At 38.9% G+C, this 20,189-nt stretch overlaps 1 protein-coding gene across 1 annotated transcript in view; it reads right to left on the bottom strand.

Moving 5' to 3' along the window:
- ATP6V1B2 (ATPase H+ transporting V1 subunit B2) overlaps positions 1 to 14,340 on the bottom strand; it is a 29,626-nt gene extending 15,286 nt beyond the window's left edge. Inside the window, exons 1-8 of the mRNA XM_066351044.1 lie at positions 14,165 to 14,340; positions 7,345 to 7,400; positions 3,103 to 3,201; positions 2,047 to 2,140; positions 1,842 to 1,919; positions 1,246 to 1,385; positions 475 to 576; positions 28 to 125 (exon numbers count right to left, since the gene is read on the bottom strand). Of these exons, the coding sequence (XP_066207141.1) occupies positions 28 to 125; positions 475 to 576; positions 1,246 to 1,385; positions 1,842 to 1,919; positions 2,047 to 2,140; positions 3,103 to 3,201; positions 7,345 to 7,400; positions 14,165 to 14,300 (803 nt within the window). The 5' untranslated portion in view covers positions 14,301 to 14,340. The remainder of the gene's footprint in view (positions 1 to 27; positions 126 to 474; positions 577 to 1,245; positions 1,386 to 1,841; positions 1,920 to 2,046; positions 2,141 to 3,102; positions 3,202 to 7,344; positions 7,401 to 14,164) is intronic.
- Positions 14,341 to 20,189: the final 5,849 nt, after the last annotated feature.

The following is a 20,189-nucleotide window of genomic DNA, read 5'->3' as shown; positions in this document are numbered from 1 at the left end:
AACAGAACAAAATAACTCTTTACTCACGTAGGGTCATTAGCCAAGTTCAAAAAGAGGCAGACATTGTCCATGGAGCCATTTTCTTCAAAGTCAGATTTGAAGAACCGAGCAGTTTCCATGTTGACCTAAATATCAATGACTTCATCAGTGCTGGGAGAAGAAAAATTCTCAATCTGCATTTCTGACGAAGACCAAGCTATAGATTTGCATTGTTCCTTCTTTTAAAATTTCAAGTACTTAAAAAATTTTCACTAATGCCAAGAGTTGATATAGCCTGCTTTGGGCACAAAGAATTATTCTTACATTTCATAGTCAAATGCCAAATCTGAATCCTTAGTTTGCTCAAAATGCCAAGTTGCAACTTCTCTACCTAGAGATAAATTCAATGATACACGTGCAATTTTCTACAGTGTTCTAATAATATAAGCAATTAATTTTATCTTTCATAATAAACCATAAAATAATTATACTTACACCCATAGCAGCAAACACAATTGCAAAATTTTCCTCACTGTAGTCCACTACGTCTTTGGACTTCTTCACCAAGCCAGCCTGGCGACAGATCTGAGCAGCAATCTGAGGAGCACCACCAAAGCATCAAGTTGAAGTCGGAAATAACATTTCTACAACAAAAAACTTCAATCTTGAAGTTTTTGAGGTTGTAATTATAAATGAAATTGGGAAGTTTTAAAGTACCTTACCCAACAAAACTACTCTGTGTTTGGCGAAAACTCCTGAGAGTAAGCAAGAAGACAGATGGCACAGGTGGATAAAGACTCAATGTAACTAGATTACATAAAGAGTGACACTGTGGCTTAAGGTTGGAAACCCTTTGGTTTCTCACTAATGGGAAGCATTTAGAACAGGGGTCCCCAAACTACGGCCCGCGGGCCACATGCGGCCCCCTGAGGCCATTTATCCGGCCTCCGCCGCACTTCTGGAAGGGTACCTCTTTCATTGGTGGTCAGTGAGAGGAGCATAGTTCCCATTGAAATACTGGTCAGTTTGTTGATTTAAATTTACTTGTTCTTTATTTTAAATATTGTATTTGTTCCCATTTTGTTTTTTTACTTTAAAATAAGATATGTGCAGTGTGCATAGGAATTTGTTCATAGTTTTTTTATAGTCCAGCCCTCCAACGGTCTGAGAGACAGTGAACTGGCCCCCTGTGTAAAAAGTTTGGGGACCCCTGATTTAGAAGTTCCTCCTTGCTAAATTTCATGCCCAGCAGATCCCAATCGTCACCTCGTTGTGTGGTAAGCCAGCAGCAGAGAAGATGGGGATCTTCTGTCCCCTGGCAATACTGTTCATGCCGTCTATGGCCGAGATGCCGGTCTGAATCATCTCCTCTGGGTAGATCCGACACTGAGGGTTGATTGGCTGGCCTGATGCATTTCCAAAAAGAAAAAGTTTAGTACGTCTGAAGACTAAAACCACACAAAGCATTTCTTCCTTAAAATATCAGTTATTTCTGAAATCTGAAACTGTTATATAATTTTTTCCACTAGTCTTGTATAGACTCACAAAATATATGCTAGCAGAAGTCAAGTTCCTAATAAAATATAGGTATAGCAAACAACAGAGCAATCTTAATTTCAAAGCCATGGCTTTACTATTTATATTTCATATATACTCTAGAAATATCTTAAGATATTTTATATAAAATTTTAAGATTATCTCCAGGAAAAATAAATTTATTAAATAATAAATAAAATAATTATGAAGCATACTGGTTATCAGCTTAAAATATCACAACAATAACACTCGATTTGGCAAAGATATAAGCTTGATAAATACAGGCCATTTTCCTCAACACACGGAAACTCATTTACAGTCCTTACCCATGATGTCAAGGAAGTCTTCGGCCATCACAACAGGGCCTCTGTCGATTGGTTTTCCTGACCCATTAAATACCCGGCCTGCAAAGCAGTGAGACAGTAGAGTGGCTAGTGACACAAATAATCATGATTTTTTAAAAGACCCACTCTATGGGAATATGTTGAAAAAGAAACAGCTCTCTGCTCAGAGTGAATAATATCAACTTACCAAGCATGTCCTCAGACACTGGTGTCCGGAGAATATCCCCAGTAAACTCACAGGATGTCTTCTTGGCATCTATACCTGAGGTCCCTTCAAATACCTACCGAGAAAGAGAAGTAGTCGGGAGGGGAAAAAATCTTAAAGTTATAAGTATTTAAATTTTTCCATTAAATAACTAGCCTTTATAAAGTCAAATACACAAATGTACACTATTTTTAATATCACAAACACAACCTCTTGACAAGGGTCATACCTGTAGGACATCAAATCCTACTAGCAAGCTAAAAATGTTTTTTTACATTTAAATAATTTCTTAAAATATTTATTCATTGATTTTAGAGAAAGGAAGAGAGAGAGAGAGAAGAGAGGGAAGGAGGGAGGGAGGGACATCGATTTGTTGTTCTACTTATTCATGCATTCATTGGTACCTTCCTATATGTGCCCTGACTTGTAACTGAACCTACAACCTTGGCCTATCAGGACCATGCTCCAACCAACTGAGCAACCCAGCCAAGGCCTGTTTTTTACATATTTAAATAATTGTTTAATTTTTAAAAAAGAAAGAAAGAATAAAAATATGCATCAAAAACCTTAGGTGGCCCCATAAAACCTAAAAAGTTTCCTATCTGGCCCTTGCTGACACTTGCTCTGGATTACTTATTAGGAGTACATTATTTGAGAAAAACAGCATTTCCCATAAGAGGTAACATTAAGAACTTGGAATTATAGTAGACAATTTAAAGAAACAGATTCAGATCTCATTTTGGCTTCATTCCATAAGCTGTGAATTCTGCTTTTCATCTCTCTCCTTCTATGTGATGATCTGCATCATTTCATCCATGGAAAAAAAGCTATTTTATCACTGGAGCTATTGACCTAGAATGAATATAAGTGGCTGACATTTGGCAAGAAAACACGCAAAAATAATTTTCCCCCTACAGCAAGTAAGCAACCTCTAAAGATACACTAATTCAGTGATGACCAGAAAAAACAAGATATGTTTTTTATGTTTTTGTGATTAGGAAAAAATTCAACTGGCCAGGTTTTGAAAGTGATGCTTACCTGAACCACTGCTTTGGAACCACTAACTTCTAAAACTTGCCCACTTCTCTTCGTGCCATCTGGCAATGTCAAGTGAACGATCTCAGCATATCTGGGAAACTAAATAGAAAAAGACCAAGGATCAATAACGAACCACAGGGTTAGGGTTAAAAGCTCCCCACAATTTTCCATATGCTCTATCTCAAATCATACCATGTATCCATGTGCAATCCCCCCAGCTCCACAACACAAAAGTATACCTGAGAGTCTATACCATCTTCAAGTTAGTTTAAGTCCATAAAACGCTAATCACTGGTACATACACTGGCAATCCAGAATAAGGTACAGAGAGAAGGGTCCTAAATCCATGAAAACACAGCAATTAAAATTTTCCTTCTGTGTATATTTTAAAGTTCTGAGAATACAGAAGGCTACAAAACTTACAAATAAGCACATCCCCCCCCCCCCCCAATCAGAACTGATGTTTTCTGTGTAATTTGGGCTATGTGTGTAATCAGCTGCATGCTTTGGGGTCAGGAGGAAAAATGCAACTAAATAATAAAAATGACTATTATAATAAAGTAATATTAATGTTCCCCCTCAATCTAATTTTAACCAGGTAGGTATTCCTTTCATTCATTCTTAATATTTTAAATTCGTTTCCAAAAATATAGTGTGGTTTTATTTATATAAAGGGCATCCTGCAACTTTTTTTTCATTTGACCTTGTGGTTTGAATCTGTCATAGTAATATTTACCTTATTTTATGAACATAATCTATTGAGAGATGGATCACTATTTTGTATGATGTGAAGGAAAACACCACCAATTAAACTATGACGGACCATGGACTGTAACTTGATTTTGGAAATGCTAACGTGAATAAATGGGCATCTCAGAATTAATATGAAAACAGATGTAGTGAAAATAGAATCAATGACACATTTTATTCAGTTGTTCTACCAATGGAGCTCAAGGTTGTTCCAAATTTACAGTTTTAAACAAACTGCCACGAAATTGTCGCAAGTGTCCTCATTCAAGTGTGACTGAGTTTCCCTAAGGTGCTTGGTTACCTAGTAGTGGGCTACTTGTTATGCCCATTTTCTGCCAAATTCCTCTGCAAAGGAACTGTATTAATTTTATAATCTCCCTAGCAGTATACAAAGCATTTTTCTTACATCTCTGACAGCTTATAAAATTACTGAACATTAATTTTTGCCACTTTATAAATTGAAAAAATAGCATCTTTGCAATTGGCATTTTTCTGATTCTATTAACATTGAGCGTCTTCTCATGTTTACTGACAATTCAAACTTCATTTCCTATGACTGCCTTATTAGTAGTATATCTTTTCCTCACTGTTCAACTGCATTGCTTTTTCTTATTTATTTGTAATACCTAATTTTATAGATTCTGGATAATCCTTTCGTACATATCTGTTCCCAGTCTGTACCTTTTGTATACTGTTGAAAAAAACCTTCTAATCTTAAGTCATTAAAATGGTCTTCTGTACTGTCTTCTAAAATAGGTTTTTCATGTTCAGGTCTTTAATACGTGTTCAGGAGTCATTTTTGGTATGCAATTTTATTTTTCTCATTTTTATTCTTTTTCATACAGGAAGACAACTGTCCTAATAAGATTTACTGAGCAGCACAAAATGTCTCCCCGACTTGTAATGTAGCTTCACCATTTACCAAGTGCAGTTCTCCCGTGTGGGAGAGTTCTCAATTCTGGCCCACTGATGACTTGCTCTGGCACCAAACCCTTACTCCTAATCACTCTCTCTCTAACAGACTTTGTTACCTGGGAGAATCACCATCTTTACTCTTCTGTCATTTATGAACATGGAATTTATGCTTATTTTAAGTTTTCTTTTATGCCTTTCAACAAAGTTTACAGTTATATTAAATAGGTACTAATTATTCTAATTAACGTGGCATACAGAACCCTACTGACTTTTGTACACTGATGCTCATATCCAGAAACTCTGCTTTACATGTTATTTCCAATAGCCTGTCCAATGAATGACTGAGGTTTTCTGCTTGGTTAATCATGTCACCAAAAAATGATGATTGTCTGTGCCTTTTTCTTTCTAATTGCTGCATTCCCTAATTTGTTTCCCACAGCACTAGTTAGGTTCCAAACACAAAGATGGACAGTGGTGGTGACAACAGGCACCCTCACTTGGTTCCCGACTTAAATGGCAGGTTTCTACAGTCTCTCCTTAAGTGTGCTGTCTGCTGTATGCTGCGGTGGGTATCCTTTGTTCCAGTTCTTACTTCCAAGAGACTTTTTTTTAATGAGTAATTTTATCAGATGCTTTTTCTGTATTTATTGAGAAGAGCATAAGCTTTCTCCAGTTTAATCCACGAACAAGCTGAATCACACTGGTATATACACTATTTTCTAATATTAAGTATCTTTGTATTACTGAGATAAACACTACTTTGTAATAACTATTTGCATAGTTATTTTGCTAATATACAATACATGAGTATAGCTTATTAAGAATTTTGGAATCTGTGTTTATAAGTGAGAATAGCTGTATTTTTCTTTTCTCATACATTCCTTTGTCTGGTTTGGGAATCAAAGATGGCTAACTTCATTGAGATGAGATCCATTTTCTTCTACTCTGATACAATTTGTGTAAGATTATCTATTCCCTGATGCTATGTGTATGCTTTAAGTAAAAACAAAAGCCAAGAACTGAAAACAAAAAATCACTCTAAATCTGGTGATATAAAGTCATTTTCAGAACTGGGTAAAACTTACCAGCTTTTACTCAGCTAGAGCTATAACCTAAACACTCCATGAAACTTTTTCTAGTTCTCTTAAAATTACTTCCTCAAAGATGTTTTCTAAGTCCTTCCATTACTGGCTCTCATGGCATCCTGCACTTACCCTTGATAGCACTGACTAATTAGACATTTATGTATTTGAATCATAGCTGCTTCTCCAGTGCACTAGGCTCACTGGTGGTGGGGCCATGCCCACTGTTCACCATTATGTTTTCTGCACTGAGCTCAGCACTTAACATAATTGAAACATATATTATTAAAATTTTCAATCATATATTTACTAATATAAAAATTTCACATTTTTAAAATGAGCCCAAGATTTTAGCTATTAAAGAATATAGAAAAAAAGAGAAAAGATAAAGAAACAAATAAAACTTTCTATATTTTCCTCAAAAATAAAAGGTGTAGGCTCCATTCTTTCATAAAACATTAGTGCGCATCTGCCGAAACCTGTATAACTCGATGCTGTATACTGAGACGTTGACTCAAACTGCAGACTATTACGAAACTGTGGCCAGGAGGTCAACTGCTATGCTTAATCTTGAGATTAATTTGTACAGGTAGCTTGTTATACACAAAAATATTATCTTAGTGATAAAGCTGAAGAGACAATACACTCTGCCCTTTCTTTTAAGATATGTTTTTCAATTTATTTGCTACTTCCAGAGTTCATATGCCAACACATTTCCACCATTACTTTTCTCAGCAGACCAGTACCTATACACCCCCCCCCCCCCCCCAATCTGCAGTCCATGGATAATTACCATTCTGGAGAGCATACAACAGAAATCATTTTCTCAGGAGATATTTGATCACAGAACTCGGGCAGATGACTTTGCCCAGGACACTCAATTACAGACAATATTCTTTTCTAAGGTAACACTAATGTGTTTACAACTCTTATGTATGTGTGGCTATAACAATAGCATGTATCTGAAGAAACCACAAACTGAAAAAGTAAAAATTATACCTTGCTTTAGGATTTTAGCTACTGTTGAGATACTGTCGTTATTTATTCAATACTTCAATACCAGTGCCATGCCCTCAAACATAAAAGTAACATTGTTTATTCACTCATAGACCTTAAAATTTTAATAGAGAAAAAAAACACGACAAGTAATTATAACACATGTCAGTCTATGAAAATAGCCATAAGATACCATCATCTAATATTCTACAGGTTATAAAACATACCCATAAATATTTTTGCTGTTTTTTCCCCTAAGAGACCTGTGAAGTAAGAGTGACATTTTTTTTTAATTTTGCAAAAACAGAATCCATTGTAGACCCAGCACCGGATCCAGTCTTCTGATTTCTGATCTGTAAAACTCTATCTCCTATATGGCATTGACATCCAAACCAAGAAATTGCTTAAATCATAACATAAAATTTGAAGTATATTTAAACGGTACTTAATGCCACATTTTTACTTAATAAATGGTTAAACAATGATGGTGGTGGATTACCTTAACTTGATCTAAAATCACTAGTGGACCATTGACTCCCGATACTGTCTTGTATGCTGAAAAAAAACAGAAGAGTCAGCTATAGTCAAACAAAACAACAGCCTAAATTATCTCTCTGAGATTACACAAAAAACCTCTTTCCACTGTATCACATCTATTACAAAATGGAGCACTCAAACAGTTAAAACATTTTGCATTGAATTTACTAAATATGCCTGTGCCCGTATAACTTTTCATAATGTACCCACATCCAAGCAAAAACATTTTGTATCCTTACTCTGAGGAAGTCACCATGTTTTGAGGGTCTAGGATACAAAAACAAAAGGCACAGAGAACAGATCTCCCTCAGAAGTTCAGTTTTAGGGAGAAGGGGGTAGTTCAGAACTAACAGATGTGCAGAGGGTTTGTAAGAGCACAGGAAAAACCTAGCAGTCCTCCTTACCTTGAAAAAGAAAACTTTGTAGAGAAGGCGGCACTTACAAAAATAGATGAGGACAGGGAAGGGAATACTTAACTTTAAGTAGAAGTGACAAAACTCACAAAAGAAATCTGAGAAAATGTCGTTAGTCGACTAACATTAAGGTAAAAAGCTATCACTAAATGGCATCTTAAAAACTCTGGGAAAATTGCTTTATAAGAGGAGTGTGCAATGAAAAGAGAGGCCAGAGGGTCTGAAATAAAGATAAGTATCCTTAAAAAAAAAAAGTCAAATGTTACTGTCAGTATAAAGGTTTGTATATATTTCCCACTGGAAATCATGCCCTAGGAATAAATTGTCAGTCTATAAGGCAACTAATCTCCAGGGCAGCTATCCTTCAACTGTATCATACCTCGTACAACTGGTCGAGTGTAATGGTGATTAGGTTATCAAACATACTACTCAAGAGAAAGTAATTCTAGCATCAAAATTAACTAAACTTCATAATCAGAACAGCTGAAAAAACAAATAAAAAGAACATGTATAGAAAACTTATTACAAGGCCTAAAATAATTTCTAAGAAGCTGTCAACCAATTGGAAATGTTTCACTTGCTGGACTTCTTAGTGAGTCTCACACACAGATTTCTGGCATAGATGTAGACTCTTGAGAATGAGAAAACCATTTAATAACCAGTCTGTCCACTCAAGGGGCTCCAGAAATCAAAAGCAGAATTTCTTCAGCCAGGAAACAGCGCCCTGGTAGAGATAGGGACAGAGCCGGTGAGCACTGTTGGGGTCCCCTGGCTTTCCACACTGACATCAAATATTTGCTTCACTACATCTGTAATTGTAATTATCTCATCAGAGGCTCCAAAATGACTTTTTTAAAAAAACTGTATACAAAAGGCAAGTCATAAATTTAAGCTAAGTTACTTGAATGTAAAAAGAACTAGTCATGGCACTGGCCGCTTGGCTCAGCAGTAGAGCGTTGGCCTGGCGTGCGGGGGACCCGGGTTCGATTCCCGGCCAGGGCACATAGGAGAAGCACCCATTTGCTTCTCCAACCCCCCCCCCCCCTCCTTCCTCTCTGTCTCTCTCTTCCCCTCCCGCAGCCAAGGCTCCATTGGAGCAAAGATGGCCCGGGCGCTGGGGATGGCTCCTTGGCCTCTGCCCCAGGTGCTAGAGTGGCTCTGGTCCATGGCAGAGCGTCACCCCTGGTGGGCGTGCCGGGTGGATCCCGGTCGGGTGCAAGCGGGAGTCTGTCTGACTGTCTCTCCCCATTTCCAGCTTCAGAAAAATACAAAAAACAAAAAAACAAACAAACAGAAAAAACTAGTCATCCCTTGAAAATTATTAGAAAGACCTCAATTCTTTTCTGCTTTTATGAAAATCCAATCTACTGTTTTAAAATCATCTAATACTTAAAAAAATTCCCATGTCTGAAAAACTATTCATTATTCTCATTTTAAGAGCCCAAACATTATATCAATGACTTCCTAAAACTGTGGAAATGCAAAGTGAGCTACATTAGAAACATGTTTTCTTAGAACCCAGTTTTTAAAAATACAGAAACAACCTTTACAAAACTTTTACCTAAAAAGTTTTATTTGGGGATGAAAGGAGGGCGTGGGCTGATTGGGGGTGGGGAGGTGAGACAAGACCTAGTTTTGAGCTTTATAGGCAAATGCAACAACAATGAAATCCTTTAAGTTCTAAAAGTCTCCTTACTTTTTGAACAAGATTTGCATCTCCTTTGAACTCCTAACCTCCACAACGTTTCAGAGCCTCATGTTTAAATGCAAGCTCATTCAAAATGATGAAGTTTTGCCAGTCACGAGCAAAAGCATGACCAAGAAAAAGAAACACTAGTCATTGCTCTTCAAGGAAACAGTGAATCAAGCTGACTTCTTCACAAGGCTAGGTTCTACTTCATCAAAAACAGTCTCTAAATTTGAAAGCAGTCTCTAAATTTGAAACAATATATGTAGCCTATAAAGTTTTTTTTTCACTTATATTTTCTTTTTCAATTACATTCAGTTTTAGTAGTTTCATGCATACAGTACAGTGGTTACAGAATCATGTACTTTTCAAAGTGACCCCCCTGACATTTCCAGTACCACCTGTTACCATACACACTTACTACAATAGTATTATTGACTATTTGCCCTATGCTGTACATTACATTCCATATACGTTTTAAAACGCCAGTAAAAAACCATTTGAATTCATTAATACCAACACTATCAATACACATTTAATAAGCACTTGTCAGAAATTCTCACTTAATCTCTATAACAGGTCTATGGGTTAACTAATAGTATTTCAAGTTTTATAGGAGAAAAATGATCATCAGAAATTAAGGCCTGACTGGTGGTTGTGCACTGGATAGAGCTTCATCCTGGGACGCTGAGGTCCCAGGTTGGAAACCCTGATGTCGCTGAGCTGAACATGGGCTCATCGGCTTGAACATAGCCCCTCCAGCTTGAGCAAGGATCACCGGCTTATGTGTGGGATCATGGTTGCTGGCTTGAGCCCAAGGTCGCTGGCTTGAGCAAGGGATCAGTGGCTCAGCTGGAGGCCCCACCCCCATAAAGGCACACAGGAGAAGCAATCAATGAAAACTAAAGTGCTGCAACTACAAGTTGATGCTTATCTCTCTCCGTCTCCTCTCCCTCTCTTTCTTTCTTTAAAAAAAAAAAAAAAAGCCTGACCAGGTGGTGGTGCAGTGGATAGAGCGTTGGACTGGGATGCTGAGGACCCAGGTTCGAGACCCGGAGGTTGCCAGCTTGAGCGCGGGCTCATCTGGCTTGAGCAAAATAAAAAATGCTCACCAGCTTAGACCCAAGGTCCTTGGCTCAAGCAAGGGGTTACTCAGTCTACTAAAGGCCCGGGGTCAAGGCACATATGAGAAAGCAATCAATGAACAATGAAAAACTAAGGTGTTGCAATGAAAAACTAATGATTGATGCTTCTCATCTCTCCATTCCTGTCTGTCTATCCCTATCTATCCCTCTGACTCTCTCTCTCTGTCCCTGTAAAGAAAAATAAAATAAAATACTTAATTAAAAAAAATTAAAAGAAAAAAAATAAAAAATAAAGAAAAATTAAGTCACTTGCCCAAGGATCTGAACCTTTATAATCTGGCTGCAGTCATTTGTTCTTTAACTGCAGCTCAAATTCTAAAACTAAACTGATCATTTTCTGTGGTCTGGTTCTCTCATAATTATCTGCAAGACTTCTGTAGCAATATTATTCAAAATAATTTTATGACACTGCATCTTTAGCTATGGAAAAATAAGTTTTTACTATTTAACACACTGGACAACAATTCCCTTTGTGTCTACATTTTGTCATTACTGCAAGAGTCTTTCTTCAATGGAGTGTAGCCACCAGAGACTTGAGCAGAGTAAAGAATCTAAGGGAAGTGCTGCAGCAGTTTTCCCTCACTGGAAAGCATGAAAAACAGGAGCAGGTTACTTCAAATATAAACCAGAGGGCACGCAACATACTTAATTTACAACCCAAATTATATAGTAAGTGCTCTAACCCAAACTAAATTTTAAATAATATTTCCAAACAAAACTTTGGAGCGTGTATGACAAGTCAACAGAGCATCTTCAAAAAGGCAACCTTCCTTCAGCTCCACACAGCTGGGTGGCAGGCAAGGCTGATATAGCCACTCCACACTCAGACTAAGGCTCTGAGAAATTTCTTATTAAATGGGGTAGCCAAGATTAGAAGTGGTTTTTGTTTGTTTTGTTGGTTTTTGTTTTTTTCCCCTAATTCTAAGGTTGGTACCCTATGACCTTATAATATTCCTAAACTTAGTCTCCAGTATAATTAAAAAATATGGAGATGACACAGTTCTAAGTGAATGGCCTACAAATAAGTACTAAAAAACAGACAAACTATGGCTCTTTTCAATAGTAATAAAACTATTTGCAAAAGAAGGAAGAAAAAAAAAGCAATGTTAAAAAAAGAAACATTGTTTTATATATGTGTGTGTTACCAAATACTACCTTTTATTTCTCACAACAATATTTATCCAGCTTTCCTCAACATTACTATAAAAGGCCCAAAACAGAGGTAACAGTTTAGAGCAGCGGTTCTCAACCTGTGGGTCGCGACCCCGGCGGGGGTCGAAGGACCAAAATACAGGGGTCGCCTGGTCGTTCGACCCCCGCCGGGGTCGCGACCCACAGGTTGAGAACCGCTGGTTTAGAGTAAGGCTGCTAAAGACATTAAGCTACTCTTCAAAAAAAGTAAAAACCCATTCTCAGATTACATGAATATTTCTATTTACCGAAATAACGACCAATTTCCTCTTGAAAATTTCCAAAGGAACAAGAAGCTGGGTCTATAGGGATGATCAGAACTTCTGCCAACACAGTAGATACTGACTTACATTATATGCTAAATACATTTTACAACCAACAAGTCACATCTTTGATCTTGAACTGTCAAACAGGCAATACATATTTATGGAGTAACATTCAAAACCAAAATCTACAAAGGTTTTTAAGAAGTTCATATTTTGTAAGATGATATCCTCTTCCTCCTGCAGGATGTGATTGTTCAACACTACTAATGCCACTTAATGATTGTGAAATTTTTAAAGAGAAAATTCGACAGCCATTGCACAAGAGATCTAGTCCTTCAGTATCTGCCTTATTAGCAAAACAAAAACCCGGGGCAATCATCTTTCATTGTGCAAGAGTCGGTACCCACACCCTGAGCAGTGGGCACTGAGGTAGGCCAATGACTTCTTTATTTGACTTTTCTGGGGCTAGGCAAAGGTTCAGTTTTAAGCATCTTTTTGCAACTATTTAGTTAGGAGGAATCTCTTCTGGAGAAATTCTTCAGTCACTGTCTAGGCACACAGAACCCTGAGATATCATACCCATCTCTCATGATTAAGGTTTACAACCTTAATCATGGAGAACTCTAAACAATGTTATTATTTCAGCTGATAATCTCTGAATTAACACTAAATGAATTATATGAAAACTGACTATTGCACTCTTATAATCTTTTCCTAGAAGCACCACTAACGTCTATCTATCCTATCCAAAGCAAAGCCCACAAATGCAATTCATAAGCGAATTTGTAATTGGTGTGAATTTATTGTTAAAGTCCACATAAGAATGCAACATCTGTCGACTTCCTGAAACATTCATATCCGCTCATATAAACTTGCAATAAGCACTCTAATTCAGGAAATTCCCAGTGTAAAGAGCACATCTCAGCAAACCATAGAACCAAGTGTTTTCCTTTCCCTACACTGCAGTGCTGTCACATGACCCACTGACAGATCAGGATGGGATCTAGTCAGACAGAAGAGAAGCCCTTCATCTAAAATTCTCTTTAACTAATGAGCCGCCCACAAACAGGCACTCTGGCAATTAATCAATGCAAATACAGTATAGTCCTGCCACCTGGGAAAACACCGATACTTTCCTAAATTTTGAGTCTATTTCCACGATTCATCCCCAGTTCCTAAGAAAGCTGTGAAGAGGTCGGATGCTACACAACTGTACTCATTAGTGATTGAGAGCCGTTTCTTGAGCAGTTCATTTAAACCTGATTCATTAAAGCCTTTTGATAATAACAACACATAAACATTGACTATGCATATACTTTGCATATGTGCTATATAATATAAGCAAAAATGCTTGGTTTCCCCAAGACAACCTTTCACTCCAACAAGTTAAATTAACTGGTCTGTAAATGAAGAGGCAATGGTAGGAAAGAAAAGTCCAGCAATAATTTTAAAACCTGGAATTTTAGTTCCTGCTCCAATAATTAGGCGTCTAAAGCCTGACAAGTTCTGTCCCTCCAGGAACCTTAGGCTTCTCACTGTAAAATGAGAGGGTTAGTCTAGATCACCTGCAGGGTACTTTTCAGCCCAAGCTTTCTGTGACGTGCAGGTGTGCGGCCGCGGAGCAGCCCCTCCACCCAACGACATCTCCTTCGGGCAAGGGGCCGACCCCCACCCACGGAGGCCCGACAGCGCTTCGCCCGCGGAAGGAAGGGCCCTGAGGTCTACGCAAGGTAGAGCAGATGGGAAGGGGCGTTCCCTGGACCCTAACTATCCAAATGAGGCCGGACGAAGATTAAGACTGGAATGACAAGAAGCGGCCTCCGCTCAGAGACAGGAAGCAAGTGCCCGAGAATGCTCCAGCCCACCGAGGTGGGAGGGGGCGGGGCGTCAGCCTGGAGCCCACCAACCGCAGGAAGATACACTCGAATCTTCTTCTAGAGACATGTGATTGAGGGTAGGGGGCACACGAGAGGGAAAAATAAACCCTCCCTCACCCCCAAGCCGCTGTCTAAGCAGGTGAGCAGGAACAAGGGGCTGGGCTAAGGAGCAAAGACTGGCTCCATCTTGCTCGGATACTCACTGAGGCGAGGCTGAGAGAGGTAGTTCCGGCTCGCTGCCAGCGCCTGCTCCCGAGATCCCGCCACCGCCCCAGTGGTCGGCACAGGTAGCTGGGGTGCGGCCCCGTTCACGATCCCCCGCATCGCCCGCAACGCCATCTTGTCTCCTCCGTCCCGACTGGCCCCGCAGCTGGCTCGCGCAGGCGTAGATATAACAGGGGCAGCCCGCGCACCGGGCTCCGCCCAGGTCCGCTGCGGCGCCTCGGCTCGCCCCGCCCCCTCCACGGCTCTCCGCCTACAGCCTCGTGACTCGAGATCCGCGTGGGCGGGACTGAGCCAGCGAGCCAGCTGGAGGAGCTGACCAGCGTGCTGGGAGGGAGGGCGCCTGGCCGGGGCGAGAGAAGCAGAAGCGAAAGAGGGGCCCAGAGAGAAAGGCAAGGTTTGAGGGACAAAGAAAAGCGATGAGGAAAATGGGACGTTCTTAGGAAGGGAGGGACGGAAGGGGGGAAAAGGCAAGCACGTACAAGAAAAGGTCAAGTAATGTCCACTTTATAATGGCATTTCATGACGTTGAATGAAGAGAACTAAAGTTCTAAAAACACGCTTTGAAAAGCAATAAAAACTATTCCAGTGATTTTTAAAATAGGACGCTATGTGCCATTATTTCTTTTGCTTTACTATCTTCCTCTTCAATTCATTCAGTCATCTATTTTTTCAGAAAGCCTCTATTGGACTACTTTAAGGTGGTGGTAGCGGTGTGAAAAACAAAGTGGAACGTATTTGAAATCTGAGAGACAGAACTAACACAAGAAGAACCTGCCGGCTGTGGAAGGTGACAGCGCAGGCTGGGGCCCTGAGTGATTTGAATAAATTGTGTGGTGGAGAAGGAAGCCAGGAACTTTGCTGATGGTGGAGGAGGAGGAAAGGAGAAAAACATTATTTGGCGGTCTCTTTAGTTAAGTTTCCTGTGGAATATTTAGAATGAGATTTCTATTGGACTATATAGGTAAATATCCTAGAAGATATCTGGGCTGAACTGAAATGAAAATTTATGACTTATTATGTTGATGATATGGAAATAAAAGATAAAACAGAGAGAGTGTGTGTACTGTGGGAAGATGCTTAGGATCACTTTATAAGGGATCACTGAGATTAGGGGAGGGACAAGAGAGTATATTTCAATCAAACTTGGACTAATGTTAGAGTTGTAGAGAACCCAGAAGCAAAAAGAAGAGAAAATCTTGAGGAGAGGTTATTGTAGAATGCCAAAAACCAAAGAGAGGACAAGTAGCAGGAACGCTACAAGTATCCACTGTATTTGGCCAGTAGAAGACCATTGTGTTACAAAGGGAAGATAGATAGATGCTCAATGAAGAACAATAAACTTTTTTGCGTAGGTGAACATTTTAGGGTTTGCTCTGTATGGGATGGTGGTATATTACAAATGAAGTTGGAACTACTCAGTTACATAAAGTCTATTTTAGCTTACTATTATAACTGAGTCTATTTATTTAGTTTTATAAAGTCTTATTTCCGAGCCCTTTGGTATAGATGCCCACAACCCTTTTGAACTGAAGTACTAAAGCAAGTATTACTTAATTTTGAGTGAGATTGAACATCATTTAGTATATCTTTTTTTTTTTTTTTTCATTTTTCTGAAGTGAGAAGCAGGAAGGCAGTCGGACAGACTCCTGCATGTGCCTGGCCAGGGGTCCACCTGGCAAGCCCGCTAGGGGGTGATGTTCTGCCCATCTGGGGCATTGCTCCATTGCAACTGGAGCCATCCTCAGTGCCTGGGCCAACTTTGCTCCAGTGGAGCCTTGGCTGTGGGAGGGGAAGAGAGAGATAGAGATAAAGGAGAGGGGGAAGGGTGGAGAAGCAGATGGGCATCTCTTCTGTGTGCCCTGGCTGGGAGTTGAACCCAGGACTTCCACATGCCAGGCCAATGCTCTACCACTGAACCAACCAGCCAGGGCCAATTTAGTATATCTTATAATTAAAGAAAGGCAAAACAATATGAAACACAATTTTGTTTTAATTCATTAGACTGACTACAATTTTTAACTAATGTCCAAAGCTGGCAAGAGATTAAAGAAAGAAGAGTTTTTGCATTTTATTGCTAAAAGTAAATTGGTATGATGACTAGAAGAGCAATTTGGTGATATCAGACTCAAATATTTCATTGTTAGTAACTTAACCTATCTTTGGGGGGGGAATATATATCAATAGATACACACCCACACTATATATATATGCTATATATATACTATATATGTATATGTATATATAAAATGAGTATATGACTAATATTTCTTTTTTAAAATATTTTATTCATTTTAGAGAGAGAGAGAAAGAGAAAGGGGTGGTGAGAAGAGGAGCAGGAAGCATCAACTCGTAGTTGCTTTCCATATGTGCCTTGACCAAACAAGCCCAGGCTTTTGAAACTGTGACTTCAGCATTCCATGCGGATGCTTTATCCACTGTGCCACCACAACTCAGGCAACAAATATTTCTACTTTTAATTTAATAATCTATTGTTTCAAACTTTAAATATGTGTTCACATTAATATTTTTTCAAATACAATATATGACATCTTCTTAATAAAAATTATAAATCTACTCTTGTCATGCTCTAATTTTCAAAATAATAGGTAAGTTTCAGATATGAATACCAGACTGTTAACTATCATTATATCTTTTAGCCTTTTATTTTAAGACTAATTCAAAATATTTACTTTTTAAATTTTTCTTTAACTTTTCACTGTGAACAAGAATCAGTTATAATCTATAGTACATAGCAAAGTATTAACCCTGCCATTTATTGAGCAAATATTTGAAAAACTTATTAGGTATGCTAGAAATTGTTCTAAGTCCTAGATACATACAAAATCCCTGTCCTCGTGGCCCTACAAGAAGAGAAAAGTCAGAAGAAACCCAAATGTACTAATAAAATGCCTGGTAGAGACAAATGTGATGAAAAGTAATAAAGCAGGGTGAGGGGTGAGAGTAAGCAGGAAAGAAGTTTTCGGGTGATATGGTCAGAGAATACCCCTACAGGCATCTGAGACCTAACATGAAGAGAGAAAGAAAGTCACCAGAAGTTCCAGAAGTGGGATCCAGGTAGAGGGAAAAGGAAGTGAAAAAGTCCCAAGTCAGAAGGAAAATGGGACTAGAACAGCTGGAGCTAAGCGGAGAAGAGCAGGAGAGAGGGCTGTGCCTGGTCAGTAGGGCCTTGGAAGGTCTGGACAAGGGTTCAAATTTTATTCTTAGTGTGATTAGAGAATTTTACAAAGGGATAATATGATCTGATTAGGCCTTTAAAAGATCTTGTTTTGGGGGGCAAAAAATGAATTGGGGCAGAAGGCAAAAGAGACATGGAAAGACTCACACCAGAGCAGTGATAACTCAGACCAGAGTGCTGACTCTCCTCCAGCACACCTCCGTAGCACTGACCTTCCCTTCCTCACAGAACTCATCACTGTCATGACAGCATTGTAACTGTCCATTTGTGTTTCTCTCCTCTACTGTTCCCATCTATAACCTGATATACAACAAAGGGACTGGCTACGGGGATGTATAGAGAAGAGAGCTGTTGGGGGAAATAGTTTGAAGGGAAAAAACGATAAAGATAAAGCCAAGATTACTGTAAAACAGGGTCTTGAACTGCGGACCCGTGGCAATCTGAAACCTTATGTAAAATGCACACATAGAAGCATTTTCCATGGGAATAACCCATGGATATCTATCAGATTCTTGAAAGAACCTAAAACTTTTTTTTCTTGTTTTTAATTTATTGTGTTTACATAGATTCTAGTGTCCCCCAAATGCATCCCCCCCGTGTTCCCCTCAACATCCTTCTGGTCCCCCTCCCCACAACTACCTCCCCCCCTTCCCTCCAGTATTTGCTTTTCTGGAGCAAATACCATGTTATGTGTATAACGCTGTGTTATGTATATATAATTTCACCAATCTCGTTCCCTTCTCTGATCCCATCCTCTCATCCCCTTTCCCTCTGTCTGCTTTCCTTCTGATCCCTTTGATCCCTCCTCTGTCTCCATTCAATTCCTCAGTTCACATTGTTCATTGGATTCCTCAAATGAGTGAGCTCATATGATATTTTTCTTTCTCTGCCTGGCTTATTTCATTTAACATAATAGTTTCCAGGTCCATCCATGTAGTTGCAAAAGGTAAGATTTCCTTCTTTTTTATGGCCCCATAATATTCCATTGTGTATATGTATCACTGCTTTTAAATCCACTTGTCCACTGACAGACGCTTGGGCCGTTTTCAGATCTTGGCTATTGTAAACAATGCTGCAATAAACATGGGGGTGCATTTCTCTTTTTGAATCAGTGATGTGGTATTCTTGGGATATATTCCCAAGAATGAGATGGCTGGGTCAAAAGGCAGTTCCATTTTAAATTTTTTGAGGAATCTCCATACTGTTTTCCACAGAGGCTGCACCAGTCTGCATTCCCACCAGCAGTGCAGGAGGGTTCCCTTTTCTCCACATCCTTGCCAGCACTTATTCTGTGTTGTTTTGTTGATGAGCGCCATTCTGACTGGTGTGAGGTGATATCTCATTGTGGTTTTAACTTGCATTTCTCTAATGACTAGTGATGTTGAACATTTTTTCATCTGCCTATTGGCCATCTGTATGTCCTCTTTGGAGAAGTGTCTATTCATTTCTTTTGCCCATTTTTGATTGGATTGTTTATCTTCCTGGTGTTGAGTTTTTTTTTTTATTATTTTATTTTTTATATAATTTTATTTTTTTAATGGGGTGACATCAATAAATCAGGATACATATATTCAAAGATAACAAGTCCAGGTTATCTTGTCGTTCAATTATGTTGCATACCCACCACCCAAAGTCAGATTGTCCTCTGTCACCTTCTATCTTGTTTTCTTTGTACCCCTCCCCACCCCCTATCCCTCTCCCATTCCCCCCTCCCCCCCGTAACCACCACACTCTTATAAATGTCTCTTAGTTTCACTATTATGTCCCACCTACGTATGGAATAATACAGTTCCTGTTTTTTTCTGATTTACTTATTTCGCTTCGTATCATGTTATCAAGATCCCACCATTTTGCTGTAAATGTTCCGATGTCATCATTTCTTATGGCTGAGTAGTATTCCATAGTGTATATGTGCCACATCTTCTTTATCCAGTCATCTATTGATGGGCTTTTTGGTTGTTTCCATGTCCTGGCCACTGTGAACAATGCTGCAATAAACATGGGGCTGCATGTGTCTTTACGTATCAATGTTTCTGAGTTTTTGGGATATATACCCAGTAGAGGGATTGCTGGGTCATAAGGTAGTTCTATTTTCAGTTTTTTGAGGAACCACCATACTTTCTTCCATAATGGTTGTACTACTTTACATTCCCACCAACAGTGGATGAGGGTTCCTTTTTCTCCACAGCCTCTCCAACATTTGCTGTTACCTGACTTGCTAATAACAGCTAATCGAACAGGTGTGAGGTGGTATCTCATTGCAGTTTTGATTTGCATTTCTCTAATAGCTAAAGAAGATGAGCATCTTTTCATATATCTGTTGGCCATTTGTATTTCTTCCTGGGAGAAGTGTCTATTCATATCCTCTTCCCATTTTTTTATTGGATTGTTTGTTTGTTTGTTGTTGAGTTTTATGAGTTCTTTGTATATTTTGGATATTAGGCCCTTATCTGAGCTGTCGTTTGAAAAAATCATTTCCCATTTAGTTGGCTTTCTGTTTATTTTGTTATCAGTTTCTCTTGCTGAGCAAAAACTTTTTAGTCTGATGTAGTCCCATTCATTAATTTTTGCCTTCACTTCTCTTGCCATTGGAGTCAAATTCATAAAATGTTCTTTAAAACCCAGGTCCCTGAGTTGAGTACCTATGTCTTCTTCTATGTACTTAATTGTTTCAGGTCTTATGTTTAGATCTTTGATCCATTTTGAGTTAATTTTTGTACAGGGGGAGAGACTGTAGTCCAGTTTCATTCTTTTGCATGTGGCTTTCCAGTTTTCCCAGCACCATTTATTGAAGAGGCTTTCTTTTC

The sequence above is a fragment of the Saccopteryx leptura genome, chromosome 1 (genome assembly GCF_036850995.1).
Source record: "Saccopteryx leptura isolate mSacLep1 chromosome 1, mSacLep1_pri_phased_curated, whole genome shotgun sequence".
Lineage (NCBI taxonomy): Eukaryota > Metazoa > Chordata > Mammalia > Chiroptera > Emballonuridae > Saccopteryx > Saccopteryx leptura.
This window is presented reverse-complemented; position numbering and strand designations above follow the sequence as displayed.